The following is a 25843-nucleotide window of genomic DNA, read 5'->3' as shown; positions in this document are numbered from 1 at the left end:
TCTCGATGACATTCTTTTTGAGCTTTATTTCGTATGGGGTTCGTTGAGCTCCTTAGAAGGAAATCTTCTTGTCTTTCATGATACTGGGGAAGTTTTTGTCCAGCAGATCTTCAAAAAGTCTGTGTTATTTTTGGTCTCCTTCTGCTCTGGGATTACAATCACACATAAATTATTCCTCTTCAGAGTGTCCCACATACCTCTTAGACTTTCTATATATTTTTTTTCCATTCTTTGCTCTGATTGTTTCTCGAAAAAAAATGGTTATCAAGGGACTGTCCCTCTATTTTGCTAATTCTTTTCTCCATTGTTTCGATTCTACTTCTCTGTCCTTTGAGTTGTCTATTTCTGATATTTTATTGTTAATCTTCTGGATTTCTAGTTGCTGTTTTTGTATGATTTCTAATTGTCTGTTTAATGTCATTTTTTTCTTGTATTGTTTTCCTGAATTCTTCAGGCATTTTGTCTGTGTTTTCTTTGATATCTTTGAGGACCCTATATATAAGCCTTTTGAATTCCTTATCAGGCAGTTCCATTACCATGTCTTTCTTAGGAAGGTGTTCTGCTCCTTTATTTTGGTAACTTGTTTGAGCCATCTTATGTTTTTTTTTTTTTTTATTTGATATCGTCTGCTGTCTCTGAGGCATCAAGCTGTTGTTTTATTCATTTATAATTTTCGTTTTGTTTTGATATATGAGAGCAAGCATTCTCTTTGGTGGGGGAGGGGCATTGCACGTGGCCATGGGCCACACAGGGATTTTTTTCCAGCTGGGGAGGAGCAGGGCTGGTGGCTGGGGATCACACAGGTGCTCTTTTTAGCAGGGGAGGGGTATGGCAGGTAGCCAGGGATGGGGGAGAGAAAAAGAAAAAAAGGGGGGTGCTTGTCTATTGCCCCATGTTCACCACCTGCCTTACCAGTCAGGTACTGCCACTGGTGAGTTGCGCTGTCTCTGGGACCTGATTCCTCCCTGCTCTGTGTTCACCAGGACCCCTGAAGCTCTCATCCTCCTTCCTCTACTTTCCCTCCTTAGCTCCAGTTAATGTCCTCATCACCTTGCTTCACTCTGGGTATGTTTTTACAGTTTCTCTGTCTCCTATTGGGAGTTCTATGATGTTGTCTTCCTATGTTCCTCACCCAGGGTTGCTGCTGGCTTTGTCTCAAAGTGTCCCTGCTGTGCTAGATCAGCTGCTGGGCCACCTCCGCTCCATATTTCTCCCTGTTCACTGCTGTCATCCAGTTTCTTTTTCCAGTCAGTGCTTGATCTAATTCTGTATACTTTCATTTGATGCTCAGGGTTCCAGGATTGTCATCTGTATCTGTTACAGTTTGCTTCTTGGGTCTTTGCTGTAGAAGGATGGCATGGTGCATCTGATTAGGCCACCGTGTTGAATGTAATCTCAGAAGGAAGCTTTGTAATATGAGAAAGAAATTAATAGTAGGACTTCAGGCTTAATTTCTGAAGTGGGGTAACTTAGCTAAAGCTCTCAGCACGCTGAAACCACTTATTTTTTAAGATCTGGATGCTCCTATTACCAGTCTAAATCAATTTGTTCTATCTCTTGCACATTTTAGTTTAAGGAAATTTTTTTCTTAACTTTTTGTTAACATATTATGTGATTCAGGTTTGCAGTTTTTAATTACTATGCTTTGTTTATTTCTTGTAGTATAAAAAACCACAGCTTATCCCACTTGAAAACCTCATTGCATTTAAACAAAGCCAACAGAGACTAACACATAACTTATTTGGAAAAGTGGATCCTGGACAAATTCCGCTTCTAAATGTCAAAATGGACTCGTCTGAAATAAGACAAGAAAAGGACAATAAAAAAAGGCATGTTTTGAGTGAAATTTTATTTGAGAATATCATACACCAGTCAGTTCTTTATTAGTTACAGCCATATAATCATAAAGATGGAAGTTTTCTGGTTCACCCTTCCAGCTTATACATAATTGCATATTCAGTTTCCTTGTTAAGTGTCATGCATTTGACCATATCTTGTAATGAAGAAAATTCCTATATTATGAGGCAAATACTATTATTTTTTCCATTCTATTAAGAATAACTTCCTGCCGTTTATAAACTGAAAGATACCTTTACATTTTTCTATACAGGATGACAATCTTTCTTTTGCAGCACAAATATTTGTTATCTCAAGCAACATTATATGTATTATCCAGTTCATTGAAATAATTATTCATTTTATCATATTTTCCAGTCTCATAGTAAGTCTGAGGCTAGGTGATGGAAATTGTTTCAGGGCAATAAGAAATGTATGTGTAAAAAAACAAGGCTGTCTTCGCCATGAGACCAGAAGGACTGGATGGTACCCGGCTACCATTACTGAATGTTTTGATGAAAGATTCTATAGACCAATCCTGATCAAAAGGAGAAAACACAGAACAGAATTTCAAATTCCCATGGAATACAGACTTTCTTGGAGCCATTGAGGCTGGATGAATCCCCAAAACTATTGCCCTGAGATAATCTTTAAACTCTAAACAAAAAATATCCCCTAAAGTCTTCTTAAAACCAAATAACAGTTTAACTTAACTAGTAAAGAATGTCTGCTTGAGCATTGTGCTATTTTAAGATCTATCTATATGGGATCAAGTTGACAATAGCAACTCAAAAAATTAGACAGGAAATTTAGGGGGCAGTGAGTTATGTTAATGAGAAAGGAACAATTTGGAAAAGGAGGGCGAGAATGCTTGCACAGCCCGAAGAATGCGGTCAGTGTCACTGAATTGTACAGGTGGAGTTGTTGAATTGGTGTATGTTCTGTGTATATTCTCAACAACAAAAAATAAAGCTATTTGAAAAAAAAAGATAAAGGAGAAAAACAGCAAGTCTTTGACTTCTGATGTAGAATGCTTATTATAGTGTTTTGTTCATAATGTTCAGTGCATGTATTGACTGATAGGTTATTATTGAGTCTTGAAAATACTTAAAAAATTTCATTTATCAGACTGTAAATTCTACTATCAGTGCTGTCTTTCCAGAAATGGTTCCTTTTTTCATATATTCCAGGTATTCCCTCCTCAAAGTAAGTCTTCCCCTTAAGTTTTTGGGACCTCTTTCCATCTTGATGGGATTTGGTTGAGGTGACTAAGTGTGTTTAATTTTTCCCTAGGAAAATGAAGGTATCCAGTAGGGTTTCTGGGGCCAGCTTAAAATCTGCAGAATAAGGAGTTTAAAAGTCACCCAAAAGATGTGGACCTGATGGGTGATTCCTGTGACTAACACAGAATAGTCAGTTCAGGAGTAGGGAGCTAGAAATAAATTTCATGTTTTCTTGATTCTTTTTTTGTTTAAATTATGTTTGCTTGTATTCTAAAGGAATAGTTTTCTAATTAAATTCTGTTTATAATAATATATTAACTTTATTTTGATAACTGTCTCCCTTTAGCATGGTACAAATGAAAAACATGTTTGTAATAGTAAAAGTTTGTTTTATACAATTGTTTTTAACAGGCAAAGAAGACGAGCTGAGAAAGAGCTGCAAGAAAAAGGTTCAGAGAAACTGAGGAAAAAACCAAGTGTGACTTTCCAACCAGAGGATTCCATCATTAATGATAATGATTCAGAGGTGGTTATCAAACCCAAGGTACAGTAAAATTACAGCCCGTTCCCCGAGTCAGGATGTCTTTGGGGTGATGTTGTCTTCTGATTGCTGGAAGCTTCTGATTGCGGTCCGAAGAATCTTTTATATCATTAAATATATCAGTCCCTTCTACATCCCTCCATGGAACAGTGGACGTTTAATTGCAAATGCGAGAGGCAGCTTGATGACAAATTTAACAACTTCGGTTCAGAGCATCTGCCTTTGTGACTTTTTTGTATTTGAAATCTCTTTGTTTTTTCTGTCTACGCCCCCATTTTATGCATATGGTTTGCTATTTGGGCTTTTATTGTAGTTTTACCTGTCCCTTTGAAGTACCTCTAGGAATTCCCAAAGCGAATTTTGTTTTTCACTATAATCTATATTTTAATTAAAGTCTTTTCAAATATTCTTTCTAAATTTGCTGACAGTTTATTTAGCTATTTTTATAACAATAGATTTATGTTTTTTTTAACATGGATTTTCAAAAGCATACTTTTTTTAGTAATTCCTAAGAGCATTTCTGTAGGCACTTGGCAGAGATGTTTGTTTAGTCAATGAAAGATTTTGATAAGATGGGATTACTATTTGAGTATCAAAACTACTCTGCAAGGGGAAAATTATACACAGTAACCTAGTAACTTTGCATTAAATTGGTAATGCTCTATTGTTTGACTTGTTCAATTAGTGAACTCTTTTGTCAAGTTACTTTGATAGAATAAATAATAGAAGTTTAATTTTTTTTTTGAATTATAGTAACAACTTTTGCTTGAGAAGTAAAAAACTTCATGCCTATTAAATATTTTTTGTTGAATATTTCTTTTCCAAAATAATAAATGTCTTTGAGTTAATTATGGATTAATCATTTGGGGATTCCTTTAGGAGCAGCAAGAACACTGTGGCTCCCAGCCTTTGGATGACTTTGATATTCCTTTTGGTATGTACATGCATGATTAATGTAACATTTAGGTTCAAGTTAAAATCAGCTTTCTAGAACTGTGTATGATATAAAAATGAGACTGAATTATTTTCATGTTATCTTTGACAAGATTATGTGTATATGTGTTTTGATGTGTTATCCAAATAGAGCAATGGTTGGCAAACTATGGCCTCCAGGCCAGATCCAGCCCATGCCTGTTTTATAAATCACGTTTTATTGAAACACAGCCATGCCCATTTGTTTCTGCATTGTCTGTGGTGCTTTCACACTGCAGCAGAGTTGTGTAGTTAAGACAGACCATATGGCCCACAAAGCCCTAAAATATTTAATGTCTGTCCCGTTGCAGAAAAGGTTTGCTGGCATCTACAGCATATAGAGCATTTTAGTCAATTAGAATCACTACTGATATATAAGGTCTAAAGGTCTAGAAGAACAAGCCTAGGGTTAAATCTTTCGTAGAAAATGCATGCTCATTAAAAATACAGGAATCAGTTCAGAAAAGTGAGCTTGTTTACAGCTAAGAAATTATTTCCTTTCTTGAAATGATCAATTTATTTTATATTCCCTGAATGTACTCATTTCCTAAGCTTTCCCCTAAATAATTGTCTTTCTGACACATATACACACACACTCATACTCACTTAAACTCTTGAACTTGTGGAGCCGTTTGCCCCCATGACCTCAGCTCTCAGATTTTTTTGATAATGTTAAAAGTACACATACTGTCTTTCTCTTCTTTCATATTTCTGTTCGACTTTCACTTTAAATTCAGCGTATCCAAATTTTAAATTGGAATTTTCCTGTTAGTGATACGGCCGTTCTCCAGATTTGCCACTTTTACCTTGAAAGTCAGCCCTGACTTATCCCTCAGCTCCATTCCCTCCTTCACACACATTGTCCTCAACCTGGTCCCTTCATTTCTGAGTGTCCCTGCCCAGCATCAGGTCTCTGCATGCCTAAACCAAGCAGTCATCTCCTACATGACTGCTTGGCTTCAGCCTCTCAGCTTCCTAATCCATCCGGCATTCCTCTTTACCACTCATTTGTTTTACAACCACTTTCTTCTCACTTTTAATAAGAATTTTCTCTTTGTAGAGGTAATACATGGTTGTTGAGGAGGATTTAGAAAATACAAATAGAGAAAAGAAAGAAAAATTAAAATCTCCCATAATTATTATGTCTAGAGAAAAACCAGTGTAAATATTCCAGAGAGCTTGATTTTATGAATATTCTTACATACATATATCTGCAAATACATATATATCTGTATAGGGATATTTATAAAATAACAGCTCTTGTACCCATTTATAACTTACTTATTTTTACATACCAGTATTAAGGTAGGTATCTTTTCATAGCATCGGATAATTCTTCTATAATGTCATTTTAAACGATTATATAGTTTCCCAAAGAATGTGCTATATTTTATACTCTTTTTTTTAAATAATTTTTATTGTGCTTTAAATGAAAGGTTACAAATCAAGTCAGTCTCTCACATATAAACTTATATACACCTTACTACATACTTCCATTTACTCTCCCCCTAATGAGTCAGCCTGCTCCCTCCTTCCAGTCTCTCCTTTCGTAACCGTTTTGCCAGTTTCTAACCCCCTCTACCCTCCCGTCTCCCCTCTAGACAGGAGATGCCAACACAGTCTCAAGTGTCTACCTGATACAAGTAGCTCACTCCTCATCAGCATCTCTCTCCAACCCACTGTCCAGTCCAATCCATGTCTGATGAGTTGTCTTCTGGAATGGTTCCTGTCCTGGGCCAAGAGAAGGTTTTTGGACCATGACCGCTGGCATTCTTCTAGTCTCAGTCAGACCATTAAGTCTGGTCTTTTATGAGAATTTGGGGTCTGCAGCCACTGTTCTCCTGCTCCCTCAGGGCTTCTCTGTTGTGCTCCCTGTCAGGGCAGTCATCAGTTGTGGCCAGGCACCATCTAGTTCTTCTGGTCTCAGGATGATGTAAGTCTCTGGTTCATGTGGCCCTTTCTGTCTCTTGGGCTCATAGTTATCGTGTGACCTTGGTGTTGTTCATTCTCCTTTGATCCAGGTGGGTTGAGACCAATTGATGCATCTTAGATGGCCACTTGTTAGCGTTTAAGACCCCAGACACCACACTTCTAAGTGGGATGCAGAATGTTTTCTTAATAGAATTTATTTTGCCAATTGACTTAGATGTCCCCTGAAGCCATAGTCCCCAAACCCCTGCCCTTGCTCCGCTGACCTTCGAAGCAGTTTATTCAGGAAACTTCTTTGCTTTTGGTCCAGTCCAGTTGAACTGACCTTCCCTGTGTTGACTGTTGTCCTTCCCTTCAACAAAAGTAGTTCTTATCTACTATCTAATCAGTAAATAACCCTCTCCCACACTCCCTCCCTCCCCCATCTCGTAACCACAAAAGAATGTGTTCTTCTCAGTTTATACTATTTCTGAAGATCTTATAATAGTTGTCTTATACAATATTTGTCCTTTTGCATCTGACTAATTTCACTCAGCATAATGCCTTCCAGGTTCCTCCATGTTATGAGATGTTTCACAGATTCATCACTGATCTTTATCGATACGTAGCATTCCATTGTGTGAATATACCATAATTTATTTATCCATTCATCCGTTGATGGACACCTTGGTTGCTTCCATCTTTTTGCTATTATAAACAGTGCTGCAGTAAACATGGGTGTGCATATATCTGTTTGTGTAAAGGCTCTTATTTCTCTGGGATATATTCCGAGGAGTGGGATATCTGGGTTGCATGGTAGTTCTAACTTTTTAAGGAAACGCCAGATAGATTTCCAGAGTGGTTGTACCATTTCATATTCCCACCAGCAGTGTATAAGAGTTCCAGTCTCTCCGCAGCCTCTCCAACATTTATTATTTTGTGTTTTTTGGATTAATGCCAGCCTTGTTGGAGTGAGATGGAATCTCATCGTAGTTTTAATTTGCATTTCTCTAATGGCTAATGATCGAGAGTATTTTCTCATGTATCTGTTAGCCGCCTGAATATCTTCTTTAGTGAAGTGTGTGTTCATATCCTTTGCCCACTTTTTGATTGGGTTGTTTGTCTTTTTGTGGTTGAGTTTTAACAGAATCATATAGATTTTAGAGATCAGGCGCTGGTCGGAGATGTCATAGCTGAAAATTTTTTCCCAGTCTGTAAGTGGTCTTTTTACTCTTTTGGTGAAGTCTTTAGATGAGCATAGGTGTTTGATTTTTAGGAGCTCCTAGTTATCTGGTTTCTCTTCATCGTTTTTGGTAATGTTTTGTATTCTGTTTATGCCTTGTATTAGGGCTCCTAACGTTGTCCCTATTTTTTCTTCCATGATCTTTATCATTTTAGTCTTTATGTTTAGGTCTTTGATCCACTTGGAGTTAGTTTTTGGGCATGGTGTGAGGTATGGGTCCTGTTTCATTTTTTTGCAAATGGATATCCAGTTATGCCAGCACCATTTGTTAAAAAGACTGTCTTTTCCCCAATTAACTGACACTGGGCCTTTTTCAAATATCAGCTGCTTCTATGTGGATGGATTTATATCTGGGTTCTCAATTCTGTTCCATTGGTCTATGTGCCTGTTGTTGTACCCATACCAGGCTGTTTTGGCTACTGTGCCTGTATAATAGGTTCTAAAATCAGGCAGAGTGAGGCCTCCCACTTTCTTCTGCCTTTTCAGTAATGCTTTACTCATCCGGGGCTTCTTTCCCTTCCATATGAAGTTGGTGATTTGTTTCTCCATCACTTTCAAAAATGGGATTGGAATTTGGATCGGAAGTGCATTGTATGTATAGATGGCTTTTGGTAGAATGGACATTTTTACTATGTTAAGTCTTCTGTCCATGAGCAAGGTATGTTTTTCCACTTATGTAGGTCCCTTTTAGTTTCTTGCACTAGTACTTTGTAGTTTTCTTTGTATAGATCTTTTACATCTTTGGTAAGATTTATTCCTAAGTATTTTATCTTTTTGGGGGCTACTGTGAATGGTATTGATATGGCGATTTCCTCTTCGATGTTCTTTTTGTTGATATAGAGGAATCCAAGTGATTTTTGTATGTTTATCTTGTAACCTGAGACTCTGCCAAACTCTTCTATTAGTTTGAGTAGTTTACTGGAGGATTCCATAGGGTTTTCTGTGTATAAGATCATGTCATCCGCAAATAGAGATAATTTTACTTCTTCCTTGCCAATCCGGATGCCCTTTATTTCTTTGTCTAGCCTAATTGATCTGGCTAGGACCTCTAGCACAATGTTGAATAAGAGCAATGATAAAGGGCATCCTTGTCTGGTTCCAGTTCTCAAGGGAAATGCTTTCAGGGTCTCTCCATTTAGAATGATGTTGGGTGTTGGCTTTGTATAGATGCCCTTTATTTTCCTTCAGTTCCTATTTTGCTGGGAGTTTTTATCATGAATGGCTTTTGGACTTTGTTAAATGCCTTTTCTGCATCAATTGATAAGATCATGTGCTTTTTGTCTTCTGTTTTATTTATATGGTGGATTACATTAATGGTTTTTCTAATATTGAACCAACCTTGCATACCTGGTATAAATCCCACTTGGTCGTGGTGGATTATTTTTTTGATATGTTGTTGAATTCTATTGGCTAGAATTTTGTTGAGGATTTTTGCATCTATGTTCATGAGGGATATAGGTCTGTAATTTTCTTTTTTTATGGTGTCTTTATCTGGTTTTTCGTATTAGGGATATGGTGGCTTCATAGAACGAGTTAGGTAGTATTCCATCATTTTCTATGCTTTGAAGTACCTTTAGTAGTAGTGGTGTTAACTCTTCTCTGAAAGTTTGGTAGAACTCTGCAGTGAAGCCATCTGGGCCAGGGCTTTTTTTTGTTGGGAGTTTTTTGATTACCTTTTCAATCTCTTTTTTTGTTATGGGTCTATTTAGTTGTTCTACTTCTGATTGTGTTAGTTTAGGTAAAAAAAAAAAAAAAAAGGTAGGTAGTGTTTTTCTAGGAATTCGTCCATTTTTTTCTAGGTTTGCAAATTTGTTAGAGTACAATTTTTTGTAGTAATATGATATGATTCTTTTAATTTCAGTTGGGTTCTGTTGTGATATGGCCCATCTCATTTCTTTTTCGGGCTATTTGTTTACTTTCCTGTATTTCTTTAGTCAGCCTGGCTAAAGGTTTATCAATTTTGTTAAGTTTTTCAAAGAACCAGCTTTTGGCTTTGTTAATCCTTTCAATTGTTTCTCTGTTCTCGAGTTCATTTAGTTCAACTCTAATTTTTATTATTTGTTTTCTTCTGGTGCCTGATAGATTCTTTTGTTGCTCGCTTTCTATTTGTTCAAGTTGTAGGGACAGTTCTCTGATTTTGGCTCTTTCTCCTTTATGTATGTGTGCCTTTATCAATATAAATTGACCTCTGAGCACTGCTTTTGCTGTGTCCCAGAGGTTTTGATAGGAAGTATTTTCATTCTCATTGCAGTCTATGAATTTCTTTATTCCCTTCTTAATGTCTTCTGTAACCCAGTCTTTTTTGAGCAGGGTATTGTTCTGTTTCCATGTATTTGATTTCTTTTCCCTGATTTTTCTATTATTGATTTCCACTTTTATGGCCTTGTGGTCTGAGAAGATGCTTTGTAATATTTCGATATTTTGGGTTCTGCAAAGGTTTGTTTTATGACCTAATATGTGATCTGTTCTAGAGAACGTTCCGTGCGCACTAGAAAAAAAAGTATACTTTGCAGCTCTTGGGTGGAGTGTTCTGTATACGTATATAAGGTCAAGTTGGTTGATTGTAGCCATTAGATCTTCTGTGTCTCTATTGAGCTTCTTACTGGAAGTCCTGTCCTTCTCCGAAAGTGGTGTGTTGAAGTCTCCTACTATAATTGTGGAGGTGTCTATCTCACTTTTCAGTTCTGTTAAAGTTTGTTTTATGTATCTTGCAGCCCTGTCATTGGGTGCATAAATATTTAATATGGTTATATCTTCCTGGTCAGTTGTCCCTTTAATCATTATGTAGTGTCCTTTATCCTTTGTGATGGATTTAACTTTAAAGTCTATTTTCTCAGAAATTAGTATTGCCACTCCTGCTCTTTTTTGATTGTTGCTTGCTTGATATATTTTTTCCATCCTCTGAGTTTTAGTTTGTGTCTCTAAGTCTAAGGTGTGTCTCTTGTAGGCAGCATATAGACAGATCGTGTTTCTTTATCCAGTCTGAGACTCTCTGTGTCTTTATTGGTACATTTAGTCTGTTTACAATCAGCGCAATTATAGATAAGTATGAGTTTAGTGCTGTCATTTTGATGCCTTTTTGTGTGTGTTGTTGAGAATTTCATTTTTCCACTTTTTTGTGCTGAGAAGTTTTTCTTTGCAAATTGTGTGTTCCTCATTTTCATAGTAGTTGAATTTATGTTTACTGAGTCATTATGTTCTTCTTGGTTTCTATTTTGAATTATGGAATTGTGAGACCTCTTTGTGGTTACCTTAATATTTACCCCTATTTTTCTAAGTAAAAACCTAACTTGTTTTATACTGCTTTTATTGTACCTACTCTCCCTGGGTGATCTCTAAGGAAAATCCACATCTAATCCCAGGCTTTGTAACAGACGTTCCACTTCAATTCTACTTCCTGATGAAGTTTTCCACTTGGGCAGAAATTGCCTCAAGCACAGCACGTTCAGTGTGAACTCATTATTCCCTCTCAAACTAGTTTGTCTTCCTGCGTTCTCTGTGTATATGTTGCTACCAAACTAACCCAAAAGCCTAAGTTATTCTGAATTGTGCCCTACCTTTTCCCTTTTCATCTGGTTAATAACCAGGTCTTGCCTATTTTACCTCCATTGTAATCCTTAAATTTTTCCTTTTTCCTCCATTCCTCACCATTGCTAAGTCCTTAATTGCAGCAGCCCCATCCAACAGATTGTCGTACTTCAGTTTATTCCACTCAAATCTATGTCCATACAGTGACTGGTTTTTCTAAAACATCGATCTTACCATGTCACGTCCCTGCTTAACACCTTTTAATGGATCGTCATTAGCCAGAAGAACGTCTGGGTTTCTACACTGGGCGTACAGAGTCCTCCACAATTTTAGTTTTGATTGCACTGAACTACCTTTGAAACACCTTAAATACCACCTCCTTCACGAAGTCCCTTTGATGACGCCCTGACACCTCATACTTCTACTTCCCTTGACTCAGGTGGGCCCCTGAAATAATGTTTGCTTCTCAGTGATTTCCCAATTTTTTGTTATTATATTTAAGAAATGCTGCAACGTGACATTACTACTTCAGCTGGATTGCATTTCATGGCCTCCGTAAGGAAGAAAGCTGTAGAGAGTCAGGATGCAAGTACAAATACAGACCCAGGTAAAAAGCCTGCTTTTGTTTAAAGAATATTTTGCAGTATTTAAGATATATGAAATTTCCTTTAAGGGAATTTTAAATTATATATTAGTTTCTCATCCCAGGTTCTTGTCCCCAGTCCTGATATAGGCATACCTTGGAGATATGGTGAGTTCGGTCCCAGACCACCATAGTAAAGCCAATACTGCAATAAAGCAAGTCACATGACTTTTTTAGTATTCAAGTCCATGTAAAAGTTATATATACACTCTACTTTAGTCTGTTAAGTGTGCAATAATAGCATTATGTCTTAAAAAATGCATATACTTTAATTAAAAAAATACTTTATTGTTAAAAAATGCTAATCATCTGGGCCTTCAGCAAGTCATAATCTCTTTGCTCGTGGAGGGTCTTGCCTCCATGCTGATGGCTGCTGACTGATTAGGGTGGTAGTTGCTGAAGGTGTTCACTGAAGTAGCAGTTTTAATTTCCTTCAAGAACTTTTCCTTTACAATTTGGCTAACTGGTGCAAGAGGCCTAGCTTTTGGCCTGTCTCAGCTTCTGGCATGCCTTCCTCGCTAAACTTAATCATTTGTAGCTTTTGATTTAAACTGAGAGATGTGCGACTCTTCCTTTTACTTGAATACTTTAGAGGCCATTAGGGGGTTATTAATTGGCCTGATTTCAATATTGTTGTGTGTCAGGGAATAGGGAGGCTTGAGGAGAGGAAGAGAGACAGGGGAACAGTCGGTCAGGGGAGCAGTCAGAACACACACAACATTTATCAATTAAATTTGTTGTCTTATGTGGGTGTAGTTCTTGGCACCCCCCAAAAATTACAATAGTTACATCAAAAATCACTTATCACAGATCACCATAACATATAATAATAATGAAAAAGTTTGAAATATTGTGAAAATTACCAAAATGTGACACAGAGACACGAAGTGAGCACATGCTATTGGAAAAATGGCACCAATAGACTTGCTCGATGCAAGGTTACCACAAACCTTCAATTCGTGAAAAGCAGAGTATCTGCAAAGTGCAATAAAGTGAAGCATGGGGGTATGACTGTATATACTTTAGAAATTTTAAATTATGTTTAATGATAAATTAAGTAAAATAGAGTAGAGATTTTTAATTAAAAAATGCCATAGAATACACCTCAAGCCAAATGGAAATAATGTTTTGAATTTGGGCCTTCCGTGACATTAATTGGAAACCCTGGTGGCGTAGTGGTTGGGTGCTACAGCTGCTAACCAAAAGGTCAGCAGTTTGAATCCGCCAGGCCCTCCTTGGAAACTCTACGAGGCAGTTCTGCTCTGTCCCGTAGGGTCGCTATGAGTCGGAATCTACTCAAACGGCAGTGGGTTTGGTTTGGTTTGGTTTATGCCATTACTTTCCTGCACTGAAATTGACAGCCTACGGCTGAGAGGGTTGGGACTGTGGCTAGTGGAGTTGAGCTAGGAAGAGGACTAGATTGGGCTTAGTATATGTAACTGTGTCCAAGAGAAGATGAAATAAGTTTTAGAGGATCTGTTATTTGGGATTTTTCCTGTGGACATTGAGTAGCATCTTGAATAGTGGTCTGCCCGTTGTCTCTTAGTGATTCTTTTTGTGCTATTTAGTAAACAGTTTCTCTTAACTATGTGTGGAACCTTATAAGTGCTTTCGAAAACCTCTCTAATGATACTGTATTTTAAAATAGTATTTATTGGTATGTTTAAAAAATATGTTCATGGTAGTATATTGGGATCAGAGAACATAGGAAAAAGATGAAAAATAATCAAAATTATACCGCATTAAAATTTTAAAAAATTTTTTGTGCATTTTACATAGTTAGATATGGTAAGTCATGCAGGCGTCCCTCAGTATCTGAATTCTCACCATCCAGATTGTTATTGCCATCTTCCCTAGGTTGTCTCTGAGAGTTTAACCCTTCATAGGTCCCAGTGTTTACTTTTTTTCAGGTATTTTGGGACACTTTCATGTTAGATTATATCTTTAATATGTTTCATGATTTATTTATATCGTAGTACATGTTTGTTGCAGTGTTGAAGATAGTTCATATCTGATGTGTTCAGTATTGTTGCACGTTGCATACAAACTAATGAGGTAAATAAATGTGAATTTAGAAGTCATGTTAAAATGCTTTATATTATGTAGTAATCCTTGGTGGTGGTTATTGAGGTGTGGAAGAGTAGTTTAATGATATTTGGGAAAATGGGTGGATTGGGACAACTTTTTTTTTTTTTTTTCCCACTTAAAAGAATACAATAAAGTCTCCTGGTGGCTGAAAACTCACTGTCCAGCAGATTTTCAGGAGTGGATTAGATTTGGATAACCAAGGGTACCTATATTTTGTATCCTATGCTTTACATTTTGACTTCTGTTTATTAAAAACATTTCCCCGTGTCATCGAAAAGTACTTTGTAAGCATATTGCTTCTGTTAGTTGTGCTATAAAATATTTAACTAATTCCTTATTGTTCAACATAGTAGGCAGGTGACAGTTTTTTTTTTTCCTCCTGTAACTAATGCTTCAGTGAGTATTTTCCTGCATAAGAGCCTTTTCTTTTCATCATGATGATTTAGCTAACTTTTTTTTATTTTTGTCATATGGTAGGTTTAAAAAATGGAATCTCACTGTTCTTTTCATTTACATTTCTTTCTGAAGGAGGTTAAGCATGTATAAGTTGTTTTTTTGATGTCACTGATGAGTGCACATTGGAGAAACATTGTTACGTGCACTTTCTCTGAGTATGTCTTTGAGAAAGCCTTGGAGGTCCTTTGCCTTTGCTGTTGGGCGGTCTTTTAATTCTGTTATTCATCCAGGTAATCAGACCCAGGATATAAGCAATAGTAGACTGAGGTTATCCTATTAGTTATTTAAAATTAAATTGTTAAACTGTCACACATTTCTGCCTCCTTTTATGCACAATATCTAATTACCTGCACTCATATGCTTAAATTTTTATTGTATTTGTGATATTCTTTTTCATTTTCTATTTTCTCTTTTTTACCTTAAATCTTTTAATTTTAGTACAAGATAAGGAAGCTGCTTCTCAAGAAGTTGTTTCTGAATGTGGTAAAAATCAAATCACTTCTACATCAGGTGTGATTTTATTTTTTTCTGAGATCAGCACGACTTATTAAACATCACGTCTGCATGATTCCAAAACAGAAGCCACCACCCCTTATTAAAAACATAGTAAAACCAATGAATTGATATAATGGAAAAGAATGATAACTTAAGTATTTTCACTTTCCTTTTTTCATGTTTTTGGTTGACATTGGTTTAAACTCAAGCTTTGTTGCCAAGTTTCCAGTACTTCATATGACAATGAGTTATATTTTGCATATGAAATTTAAAAGTAATTCTTTATTAAAGATAAAATGTGAGGAATATAATCAGAGTCCTAGGACAGGAGGCATAGGGTTAAGCTGTCTGCTGACCCCTCCTGTAACATTTTATTTTACTTTTGAATCAGAAGCAAATGAATTTTGTAAGATTTAGATGTTAAAACATTTTAAGGGGTAAAATTTAGCTATGGCTCTGTGAATATACCAAAAACCACTGAATTGTACCCTTTTAATGGGTGAGAATTATATGTATCTCAATAAATCTATTAGTAAAAAGTGTTGAAAGTGGAAAATTTTTAGTTGAGTTAATTTCTTAAAAATTTGTCTATTGATATTCTTATAAACAACGTGAGTTAATATATATCTGAGATGGAAATAGGAAATTATACCATTTTCTTGACATAATTTAGATACTTTATTGTTTTGTTAATTATTCATATAGGGAAAGCAGTAGTCTTAGTCAGTCTGCATTCAGTTATGCATTACTCTAGAGTAAATTGTCCTTAGAATAGAGTAGAATTTGTTTTAATTTATTTATACCTATGAAACTTCTGCTTAGATTTTCAGCAAATACATTTTTTTTTTTTATAATAACTTTTATTAAGCTTCAAGTGAACGTTTACAAATCCAATCAGTCTGTCACATATAAGTTTACATACATCTCACTCCCTACTCCCACTTACTCTCCCCGTCTTGAGTCAGCCCTTTCAGTCTCTCCTTTCTTGACAATTTTGCCGGCTTCCCTCTCTCTCTATCCTCCCATCCCCCCTCCAGACAAGAGTTGCCAACACAATCTCAAGTGTACACCTGATATAATTAGCTCACTCTTCATCAGCGTCTCTCTCCCACCCGCTGACCAGTCCCTTTCATGTCTGATGAGTTGTCTTCAGGGATGGTTCCTGTCCTGTGTCAACAGAAGGTCTGGAGAGCATGACCGCCGGGATTCCTCCAGTCTCAGTCAGACCATTAAGTTTGGTCTTCTTATGAGAATTTGGGGTCTGCATCCCACTGCTCGCCTGCTCCCTCAGGGGTCCTCTGCTGAGCTCCCTGTCAGGGCAGTCATCGATTGTGGCCGGGCACCAACTAGTTCTTCTGGTCTCAGGATGATGTAGGTCTCTGGTTCATGTGGCCCTTTCTGTCTCTTGGGCTCTTAGTTGTCATGTGGGCTTGGTGTTCTTCATTTTCCTTTGCTCCAGGTGGGTTGAGACCAATTGATGCATCTTAGATGGCTGCTTGTTAGCATTTAAGACCCCAGACGCCACATTTCAAAGTGGGATGCAGAATGATTTCATAATAGAATTATTTTGCCAATTGACTTAGAAGTCCCCGCAAACCATGTTCCCCAGACCCCCGCACTTGCTCCGCTGAGCTTTGAAGCATTCATTTTATCCCGGAAACTTCTTTGCTTTTGGTCCAGTCCAATTGAGCTGACCTTCCATGTATTGAGTGTTGTCTTTCCCTTCACCTAAAGCAGTTCTTATCTACTGATTAATCAATAAAAAACCCTCTCCCACCCTCCCTCCCTCCCCCCCTCGTAACCACAAAAGTATGTGTTCTTCTCAGGTTTACTATTTCTCAAGATCTTATAATAGAGGTCTTATACAATATTTGTCCTTTTGCCTCTGACTCATTTCGCTCAGCATAATGCCTTCCAGGTTCCTCCATGTTATGAAATGTTTCAGAGATTCGTCACTGTTCTTTATCGATGCGTAGTATTCCATTGTGTGAATATACCACAATTTATTTACCCATTCATCCGTTGATGGACACCTTGGTTGCTTCCAACTTTTTGCTATTGTAAACAGAGCTGCAATAAACATGGGTGTGCATATATCTGTTTGTATGAAGGCTCTTGTATCTCTAGGGTATATTCCGAGGAGTGGGATTTCTGGGTTGTATGGTAGTTCTATTTCTAACTGTTTAAGATAACGCCAGATAGATTTCCAAAGTGGTTGTACCATTTTACATTCCCACCAGCAGTGTATGAGAGTTCCAATCTCTCCACAGCCTCTCCAACATTTATTCTTTTGTGTTTTTTGGATTAATGCCAGCCTTGCTGGTGTGAAATGGAATCTCATCGTAGTTTTAATTTGCATTTCTCTAATGGCTAATGATCGAGAGCATTTTCTCATGTATCTGTTGGCTGCCTGAATATCTTCTTTAGAGAAATGTGTGTTCATATCCTTTGCCCACTTCTTGATTGGGTTGTTTGTCTTTTTGTGGTTGAGTTTTGACAGAATCATGTAGATTTTAGAGATCAGGCGCTGGTCGGAGATGTCATAGCTGAAAATTCTTTCCCAGTCTGTAGGTGGTCTTTTTACTCTTTTGGTGAAGTCTTTAGATGAGCATAGGTGTTTGATTTTTAGGAGCTCCCCGTTATCGGGTTTCTCTTCATCATTTTTGGTAATGTTTTGTATTCTGTTTATACCTTGTATTAGGGCTCCTAGGGTTGTCCCAATTTTTTCTTCCATGATCTTTATCGTTTTAGTCTTTATGTTTAGGTCTTTGATCCACTTGGAGTTAGTTTTTGTGCATGGTGTGAGGTATGGGTCCTGTTTCATTTTTTTGCAAATGGATATCCAGTTATGCCAGCACCATTTGTTAAAAAGGCTGTCTTTTCCCCAGTTAATTGACACTGGTCCTTTGTCAAATATCAGCTGCTCATACGTGGATGGATCTATGTCTGGGTTCTCAATTCTGTTCCATTGGTCTATGTGTCTGTTGTTGTACCAATACCAGGCTGTTTTGACTACTGTGGCTGTATAATAGGTTCTGAAGTCAGGTAAAGTGAGGCCTCCCACTTTCTTCTTCTTTTTCAGTAGTGCTTTGCTTATCCGGGGCTTCTTTCCCTTCCATATGAAATTGGTGATTTGTTTCTCTATCCCCTTAAAATATGACATTGGAATTTGGATCGGAAGTGCGTTAAATGTATAGATGGCTTTTGGTAGAATAGACATTTTTACTATGTTAAGTCTTCCTATCCTTGAGCAAGGTATGCTTTTCCACTTAAGTATGTCCTTTTGAATTTCTTGTAGTAGAGCTTTGTAGTTTTCTTTGTATAGGTCTTTTACATCCTTGGTAAGATTTATTCCTAAGTATCTTATCTTCTTGGGGGCTACTGTGAATGGTATTGATTTGGTTATTTCCTCTTCGGTGTTCTTTTTGTTGATGTAGAGGAATCCAAGTGATTTTTGTATGTTTATTTTATAACCTGAGACTCTGCCAAACTCTTCTATTAGTTTCAGTAGTTTTCTGGAGGATTCCTTAGGGTTTTCTGTGTATATAATCATGTCATCTGCAAATAGTGATAACTTTACTTCTTCCTTGCCAATCCGGATACCTTTTATTTCTTTGTCTAGCCTGATTGCCCTGGCTAAGACTTCCAACACGATGTTGAATAAGAGCGGTGATAAAGGGCATCCTTGTCTGGTTCCCGTTCTCAAGGGAAATGCTTTCAGGTTCTCTCCATTTAGAGTGATATTGGCTGTTGGCTTTGCATAGATGCCCTTTATTATGTTGAGGAATTTTCCTTCAATTCCTATTTTGGTAAGAGTTTTTATCATGAATGGGTGTTGGACTTTGTCAAATGCCTTTTCTGCATCAATTGATAAGATCATGTGGTTTTTGTCTTTTGTTTTATTTATGTGATGGATTACATTAATGGTTTTTCTGATATTAAACCAGCCTTGCATACCTGGTATAAATCCCACTTGATCAGGGTGAATTATTTTTTTGATGTGTCGTTGGATTCTATTGGCTAGAATTTTGTTGAGGATTTTTGCATCAATGTTCATGAGGGATATAGGTCTATAATTTTCTTTTTTTGTAATGTCTTTACCTGGTTTTGGTATCAGGGAGATGGTGGCTTCATAGAATGAGTTGGGTAGTATTCCGTCATTTTCTATGCTTTGGAATACCTTTAGTAGTAGTGGTGTTAACTCTTCTCTGAAAATTTGGTAGAACTCTGCAGTGAAGCCGTCCGGGCCAGGACTTTTTTTTGTTGGGAGTTTTTTGATTACCGTTTCAATCTCTTTTTTTGTTATGGGTCTATTTAGTTGTTCTACTTCTGAATGTGTTAGTTTAGGTAGGTAGTGTTTTTCCAGGAATTCATCCATTTCTTCTAGGTTTTCAAATTTGTTAGAGTACAATTTTTCATAATAATCTGAAATGATTCTTTTAATTTCATTTGGTTCTGTTGTGATGTGGTCCTTCTCATTTCTTATTCGGGTTATTTGTTTCCTTTCCTGTATTTCTTTAGTCAGTCTAGCCAATGGTTTATCAATTTTGTTAATTTTTTCAAAGAACCAGCTTTTGGCTATGTTAATTCTTTCGATTGTTTTTCTGTTCTCTAATTCATTTAGTTCAGCTCTAATTTTTATTATTTGTTTTCTTCTGGTGCCTGATGGATTCTTTTGTTGCTCACTTTCTATTTGTTCAAGTTGTAGGGACAGTTCTCTGATTTTGGCTCTTTCTTCTTTTTGTATGTGTGCATTTATTGATATAAATTGACCTCTGAGCACTGCTTTTGCTGTGTCCCAGAGGTTTTGATAGGAAGTATTTTCATTCTCGTTGCTTTCTATGAATTTCCTTATTCCCTCCTTGATGTCTTCTATAACCCAGTCTTTTTTCAGGAGGGTATTGTTCATTTTCCAAGTATTTGATTTCTTTTCCCTCGTTTTTCTGTTACTGATCTCTAGTTTTATTGCCTTGTGGTCTGAGAAGATGCTTTGTAATATTTCGATGTTTTGGACTCTGCAAAGGTTTGTTTTATGACCTAATATGTGGTCTATTCTAGAGAATGTTCCATGTGCGCTAGAAAAAAAAGTATATTTTGCAGCAGTTGGGTGGAGAGTTCTGTATAAGTCAATGAGGTCAAGTTGGTTGATTGTTGTAATTAGATCTTCCGTGTCTCTATTGAGCTTCTTACTGGATGTCCTGTCCTTCTCCGAAAGTGGTGTGTTGAAGTCTCCTACTATAATTGTGGAGGTATCTATCTTGCTTTTCAGTTCTGTTAAAATTTGATTTATATATCTTGCAGCCCTGTCATTGGGTGCGTAAATATTTAATATGGTTATGTCTTCCTGATCAATTGTCCCTTTTATCATTATATAGTGTCCTTCTTTATCCTTTGTGGCGGATTTAAGTCTAAAGTCTATTTTGTCAGAAATTAATATTGCTACTCCTCTTCTTTTTTGCTTATTGTTTGCTTGATATACTTTTTTCCATCCTTTGAGTTTTAGTTTGTTTGTGTCTCTAAGTCTAAGGTGTGTCTCTTGTAGGCAGCATATAGATGGATCGTGTTTCTTTATCCAGTCTGTGACTCTCTGTCTCTTTATTGGTGCATTTAGTCCATTTACATTCAGGGTAATTATAGATAAATAAGTTTTTAGTGCTGTCATTTTGATGCCTTTTTATGTGTGTTGTTGACAATTTCATTTTTCCACATACTTTTTTGTGCTGAGGCGTTTTTCTTAGTAAATTGTGAGATCCTCACTTTCATAGTGTTTGACTTTATGTTAGTTGAGTCGTTACGTTTTTCTTGGTTTTTGTCTTGAGTTATAGAGTTGTTATACCTTTTTGTGGTTACCTCATTATATACCCCTATTTTTCTAAGTAAAAACCTAACTTGTATTGTTCTATATCGCCTTGTATCACTCTCCATATGGCAGTTCAATGCCTCCTGTATTTAGTCCCTCTTTTTGATTATTGTGATCTTTTACCTATTGACTTCCATGATTCCCTGTTATGTGTATTTTTTTTTTTTAATTAATCTTAATTTGTTTGTTTTTGTGATTTCCCTATTTGAGTTGATATCAGGACGTTCTGTTTTGTGACCTTGTGTTGTGCTGATATCTGATATTATTGGTTCTCTGACCAAACAATATCCTTTAGTATTTCTTGTAGCTTTGGTTTGGTTTTTGCAAATTCTCTAAACTTGTGTTTGTCTGTAAATATCTTAATTTCGCCTTCATATTTCAGAGAGAGTTTTGCTGGATATATGATCCTTGGTTGGCAGTTTTTCTCCTTCAGTGTTCTGTATATGTGGTCCCATTCCCTTCTTGCCTGCATGGTTTCTGCTGAGTAGTCAGAACATATTCTTACTGATTCTCCCTTGAAGGAAACCTTTCTTTTCTCCCTGGCTGCTTTTAAAATTTTCTGTTTATCTTTGGTTTTGGTGAGTTTGATGATAATATGTCTTGGTGTTTTTCTTTTTGTATCAATCTTAAATGGGGTTCGATGAGCATCTTGGATAGATATCCTTTCGTCTTTCATGATGTCAGGGAAGTTTTCTGTCAGAAGTTCTTCAACTATTTTCTCTGTGTTTTCTGTCCCCCCTCCCTGTTCTGGGACTCCAATCACCCGCAGGTTATCCTTCTTGATAGAGTCCCACATAATTCTTAGGGTTTCTTCATTTTTTTTAATTCTTTTATCTGATTTTTTTTCAGCTATGTTGGTGTTGATTCCCTGGTCCTCCAGATGTCCCAGTCTGCATTCTAATTGCTCGAGTCTGCTCCTCTGACTTCCTAGTGTGTTGTCTAATTCTGTGATTTTATTGTTAATCTTTTGGATTTCTACATGTTGTCTCTCTATGGATTCTTGCAACTTATTAATTTTTCCAGTATGTTCTTGAATAATCTTTTTGAGTTCTTCAACAGTTTTATCAGTGTGTTCCTTGGCTTTTTCTGCAGATATCCTAATTTCATTTGTGATATCATTAAGCATTCTGTAAATTAGTTTTTTATATTCTGTATCTGATAATTCCAAAATTGTATCTTCATTTGGGAAAGATTTTGATTCTTTTGTTTGGGGGGTTGGAGAAGCTGTCACGGTCTGCTTCTTTAAGTGGTTTGATATGGATTGTTGTCTCCGAGCCATCACTGGGAAACTAGTTTTTCCAGAAAATCCGCTAAAAAAAAACAGCAGTCAGATCCCTATCAGACTTCTCCCTCTGGCTCAGGCTATTCAGATGTTAATGAAGCCGCCTGGGGAGGGTGGGGGAGGGAACAGAGAGATAGGAGAGTAGCACCTCAGAATATAGCCAGAGTTGCTTGTCTTGCTTGGAATGACTATTATATCTGAGATTCCCGCGGGCGCGTCGCCTATGTGTGCTGGCTGTGTGGAGATTGCCCCCAGGGGGTCTGGCCCGCTGGAGTCACGGTCAGATCCTCCGCTTCCAGCCCCACGCCCAGCGTCAAGGCTCCCCTACTGGGACGGTGCACTCTCGACTCCAAAATCTGTCGCTGCCTCCCGGGGACTTCTCGTCCCTCCAGCCGCGTGGCCGTGCCGCCCCCGTGAACCAGGTGGGCCCCCTCCCGGGGTTAGTTCAGATGGGTGGAGTAGCTCCCCGTGCTTGTGCCGCGACCGAGTGTCCCGGCTGGAACGCTGTTCTCCCCGCTCCAATACCAGTTGCTGCCTCCCGGGGACTTCTCCTACCGGCTGCGTCCCACGCCGCCCGCGCGACCCGGCTGGTCACCTTCCCGGGGTTAGTTCAGGGGGTGGAGCAACTCTCTGTGTTTATGGCGTACCTGCGTGCAGTCCAAATCCCTGCGGGACGGTTCCCTGGCTCGGATGGTGCTCTTTCTGCTCCAAGATCAGTCACTGCCTCCCAGGGACTTCTCCTAACGGCTGCGTCCCACGCCGCCCGTGGAACCGGCTAGTCCCCCTCCCGGGGTTAGTTCAGGGGGATGGAGCAGGTCTCTGTGCTTGTGCCGTACCTGACTGGTACGCTGGCTCCAGGCTCTTGAAACAATCGCTGCTTCCCCGTATTAGTTCATTCTCCGTCTCTAAATCTGTGTTTGTTGTTCAGGGTTCGTAGATTGTTATGTATGTGATCGATTCACTTGTTTTTCCGTGTCTTTGTTGTAAGAGGGATCCGAGGTAGCGTCTGCCTAGTCCGCCATCTTGGCTCCGCCTCCAGCAAATACATTTTATGTTGTTTGTTGCTGACTTATCCTTATAAACTTAATGACTTAGAGCCGTATATAGAGAATGTATTTCTGATTTTTCTTTATTTAATCTTTAGAACATGAACTTGTGAGTGTTACTCAGCTGTCGGCTCCAGATGTCTATCTAAATCTCAGGTTTCCTACCGAAATATCAGAGAAACCTTTGTCACCTTCAACTGAAGCAAATTTGGTTTGTATTTCATTTAGAAGTTCTAATTATTTTAATTATACATTTGTGCCAACATTTTTTGTGATCATCCAGACATGACTCAGTTGTATAGATCACAACCAAAAAAACCAAACCCACTGCCGTGGAGTCGATTCTGACTCATAGTGACCCTATAGAACAGAGTAGAACTGCCCCATAGAGTTTCCAAGGAGTGCCTGGTGCATTTGAACTGCCGACCTCTTGGTTAGCAGCTGTAGCACTTAACCACTACGCCACCAGGGTTTCCATTGTACAGATAAGTTGAGGCTAAAAATCTAATTTATGTAATTTTGTAGCTCAAAAAATTAAGTATTATGCCCCAAAATAACATAAAATAAGACTGTGACATATTCTTCCTTCAGCTTCCTCTAAGTTAGGTGCATGGAAGCCCTTCTTGCCTTGTTATTGATAAAAATTAAATTCCCCCCACTGCTTTTTTGTTGCAGAGTAACAATATAGAGTAAAAAAGAACCCTTTTGGATTTCATGTTTTGGCTCAGGTTGGACACACTTACATAGATGTGATTGACATTGAAGCTGGTGATCTGCAGGAATTACCTGCCAGAGAAGAGCCTTTAGATGATAATGTTAGCAACCAGCAAAGCGATCTTCTAGAAGTTCTGTCTTCTGCAGAGTTACATCATATGGCAGCTTCCGTTACTAATGCTGTTCCCCGCCATGGTATTAAGAGTCGAGGTAAAATTTTTTCTACTTTTGAAGTAAATTAAATGCATCGTGCAAAAGTTTTTAATATAGCATTGTTATCCCTACTCGGATCTCTTAGCTGCCCTCCTACAAACCCTCTGCACTTTTGGATGTTTGTATTCACATTTAGAAATGCTGTATTGATCTTTTGGATTACGTTGTTTAGAAGTTTAGAATCAATCTCTATATTCCTTTTGTATTCTTGATAGAATCTGCCAGTTCTGCTATGGATTCATTTTTTAAACCCACAAAAGTGTTTCCAGCCTGTCTGGATGTAAAAAACTGGACAACAGGCGTTACAGAAATGAAGGAGCCTAGTATCATCTCACCTACACCATCAGGAGTACAGCAGAACAAAGGTGAATGGCCAAGATAAATAGCAACCCCACCTCCACGAATTACTTATATATTAGAAATAAGCACTGAAACTCAGCAGTTGCAAAAGAAATCAGAAGAATACCTTGCCTTCCTCTAGGAGTGGGGAGAGGTAGGTAAATGAGTTAGAGCCATGGTTCCACAGCTGAGATTCGTGGATATTCTGCAAGAAGACTACAGATTACCGATGCATATGTTTTTCTCAGTTAATAGAAACTCAAAATAAATACCCTGTGGGAGCTCATGAATGTTTTGATATTAAAAAGGAATTCTCATATTTTAAATGTGGGCAATTCTGGAACGTCAAAACCCAAACCAGATGCCATTGAGTCTATTCCGACTCATAGCACACAGAAAATACACAGACATAGAAGCCTGAGATCCCACATAAAGTCAGTAATAGCCAACATTGGGCCTAGCTTTTACTGTGTGTGAAATTGTTCGTTTCCAAATAGTTCTAAAAAGTCATAAAAATATTAAAGGTGCTTTTTTGATGAAGTATATTTTTCGTAGCAGGGGAAAAAGTAACATTCAGACTACCTTGTACATGGAGCTAAGTGGTAATAATAACATCGTTATACACTCTTATCTTACAACAAAGATAAATCTCAAATGTAAAGAGACTAGAATGGAATTCCTAAATACATGAAATGACTGGAAGAGAATGTTATGTTGGATTTAAATGAGACCATCAAAAAATGGCATCAGTATCTACCTTTTCCTTAATTATAATCAACTCTGATTTTACTTTTCTTCATATTTAGATCTACCGAAGCCTGAGTTCCAATTCAAAGAACAGAGCACAAAGTCGGAAGTTGCAGAAGATTACCTGTTGTGGAAACTGCTGCAGGAGGTCTCTGATGCTCCCCCTGCACCAAGTCCTGCGGCGCACAGACTAGAGCACCTCACGTCTAAGCTTCGGGAGATTGATGAACAGCTGTTGGCAGTACAGAACATTGCCGAAAACATAGAGCAGGATTTCCCCAGACACAAAGTGGTAGGCCTGCATTCTGCTAAGATTGACCCTCTTTGTTTGTAATTGGATATCAGATTTGCAGAATGATATAATTTTAGATACTTGATTTTTCAAAATAATGGGAACTTGGTACCTTTAAGCCAGAGTTCTCAGCCTCAGTACTGTTGACATTTTGGGCCAGATGGTTCTTTGTTGTAGAGCTGTCCTGTGCACTGTAGGATGTTTAGCAGTATCTCTGACTTCAACCTTACTAGATGCCAGAGCACCCCCTAACTGTAAAAACCAAAAATGTCTCCAGACGGTGCCAGATGTCTCCTGGTTGGCAAAATCAGCACTAATTAAGAAACACTGCCTTGAGCTTTTGAGAAATGAAGCCATGCTTTCTACCATGAAAAGAAATATATGAATTATAAAACCAGGATATGTCTTTTAAACAAA

At 37.7% G+C, this 25843-nt stretch overlaps 1 protein-coding gene across 4 annotated transcripts in view; it reads left to right on the top strand.

The window, feature by feature from the left end:
* The window catches only part of CPLANE1 (ciliogenesis and planar polarity effector complex subunit 1), a 182258-nt gene that overhangs the window by 89419 nt on the left and 66996 nt on the right, over positions 1 to 25843 (top strand). For 3 of the 4 annotated variants that reach the window (XM_049862496.1, XM_049862491.1, XM_049862506.1), the window contains 8 exons: positions 1663 to 1829; positions 3471 to 3603; positions 4480 to 4534; positions 11754 to 11858; positions 23220 to 23332; positions 23850 to 24045; positions 24264 to 24413; positions 25194 to 25426. In XM_049862496.1, coding sequence (XP_049718453.1) covers positions 1663 to 1829; positions 3471 to 3603; positions 4480 to 4534; positions 11754 to 11858; positions 23220 to 23332; positions 23850 to 24045; positions 24264 to 24413; positions 25194 to 25426 — 1152 coding nt within the window. Of the gene's footprint in view, positions 1 to 1662; positions 1830 to 3470; positions 3604 to 4479; positions 4535 to 11753; positions 11859 to 23219; positions 23333 to 23796; positions 24046 to 24263; positions 24414 to 25193; positions 25427 to 25843 lie in introns of those variants that run through there. The other variant, XM_049862512.1, reaches the window with a different exon arrangement.

The sequence above is a fragment of the Elephas maximus genome, chromosome 2 (assembly GCF_024166365.1).
Source record: "Elephas maximus indicus isolate mEleMax1 chromosome 2, mEleMax1 primary haplotype, whole genome shotgun sequence".
Taxonomy (NCBI): Eukaryota; Metazoa; Chordata; class Mammalia; order Proboscidea; family Elephantidae; genus Elephas; species Elephas maximus.
Note: the sequence above shows the minus strand (reverse complement) of the source record. Positions and strands in the feature narration are given on the sequence as shown.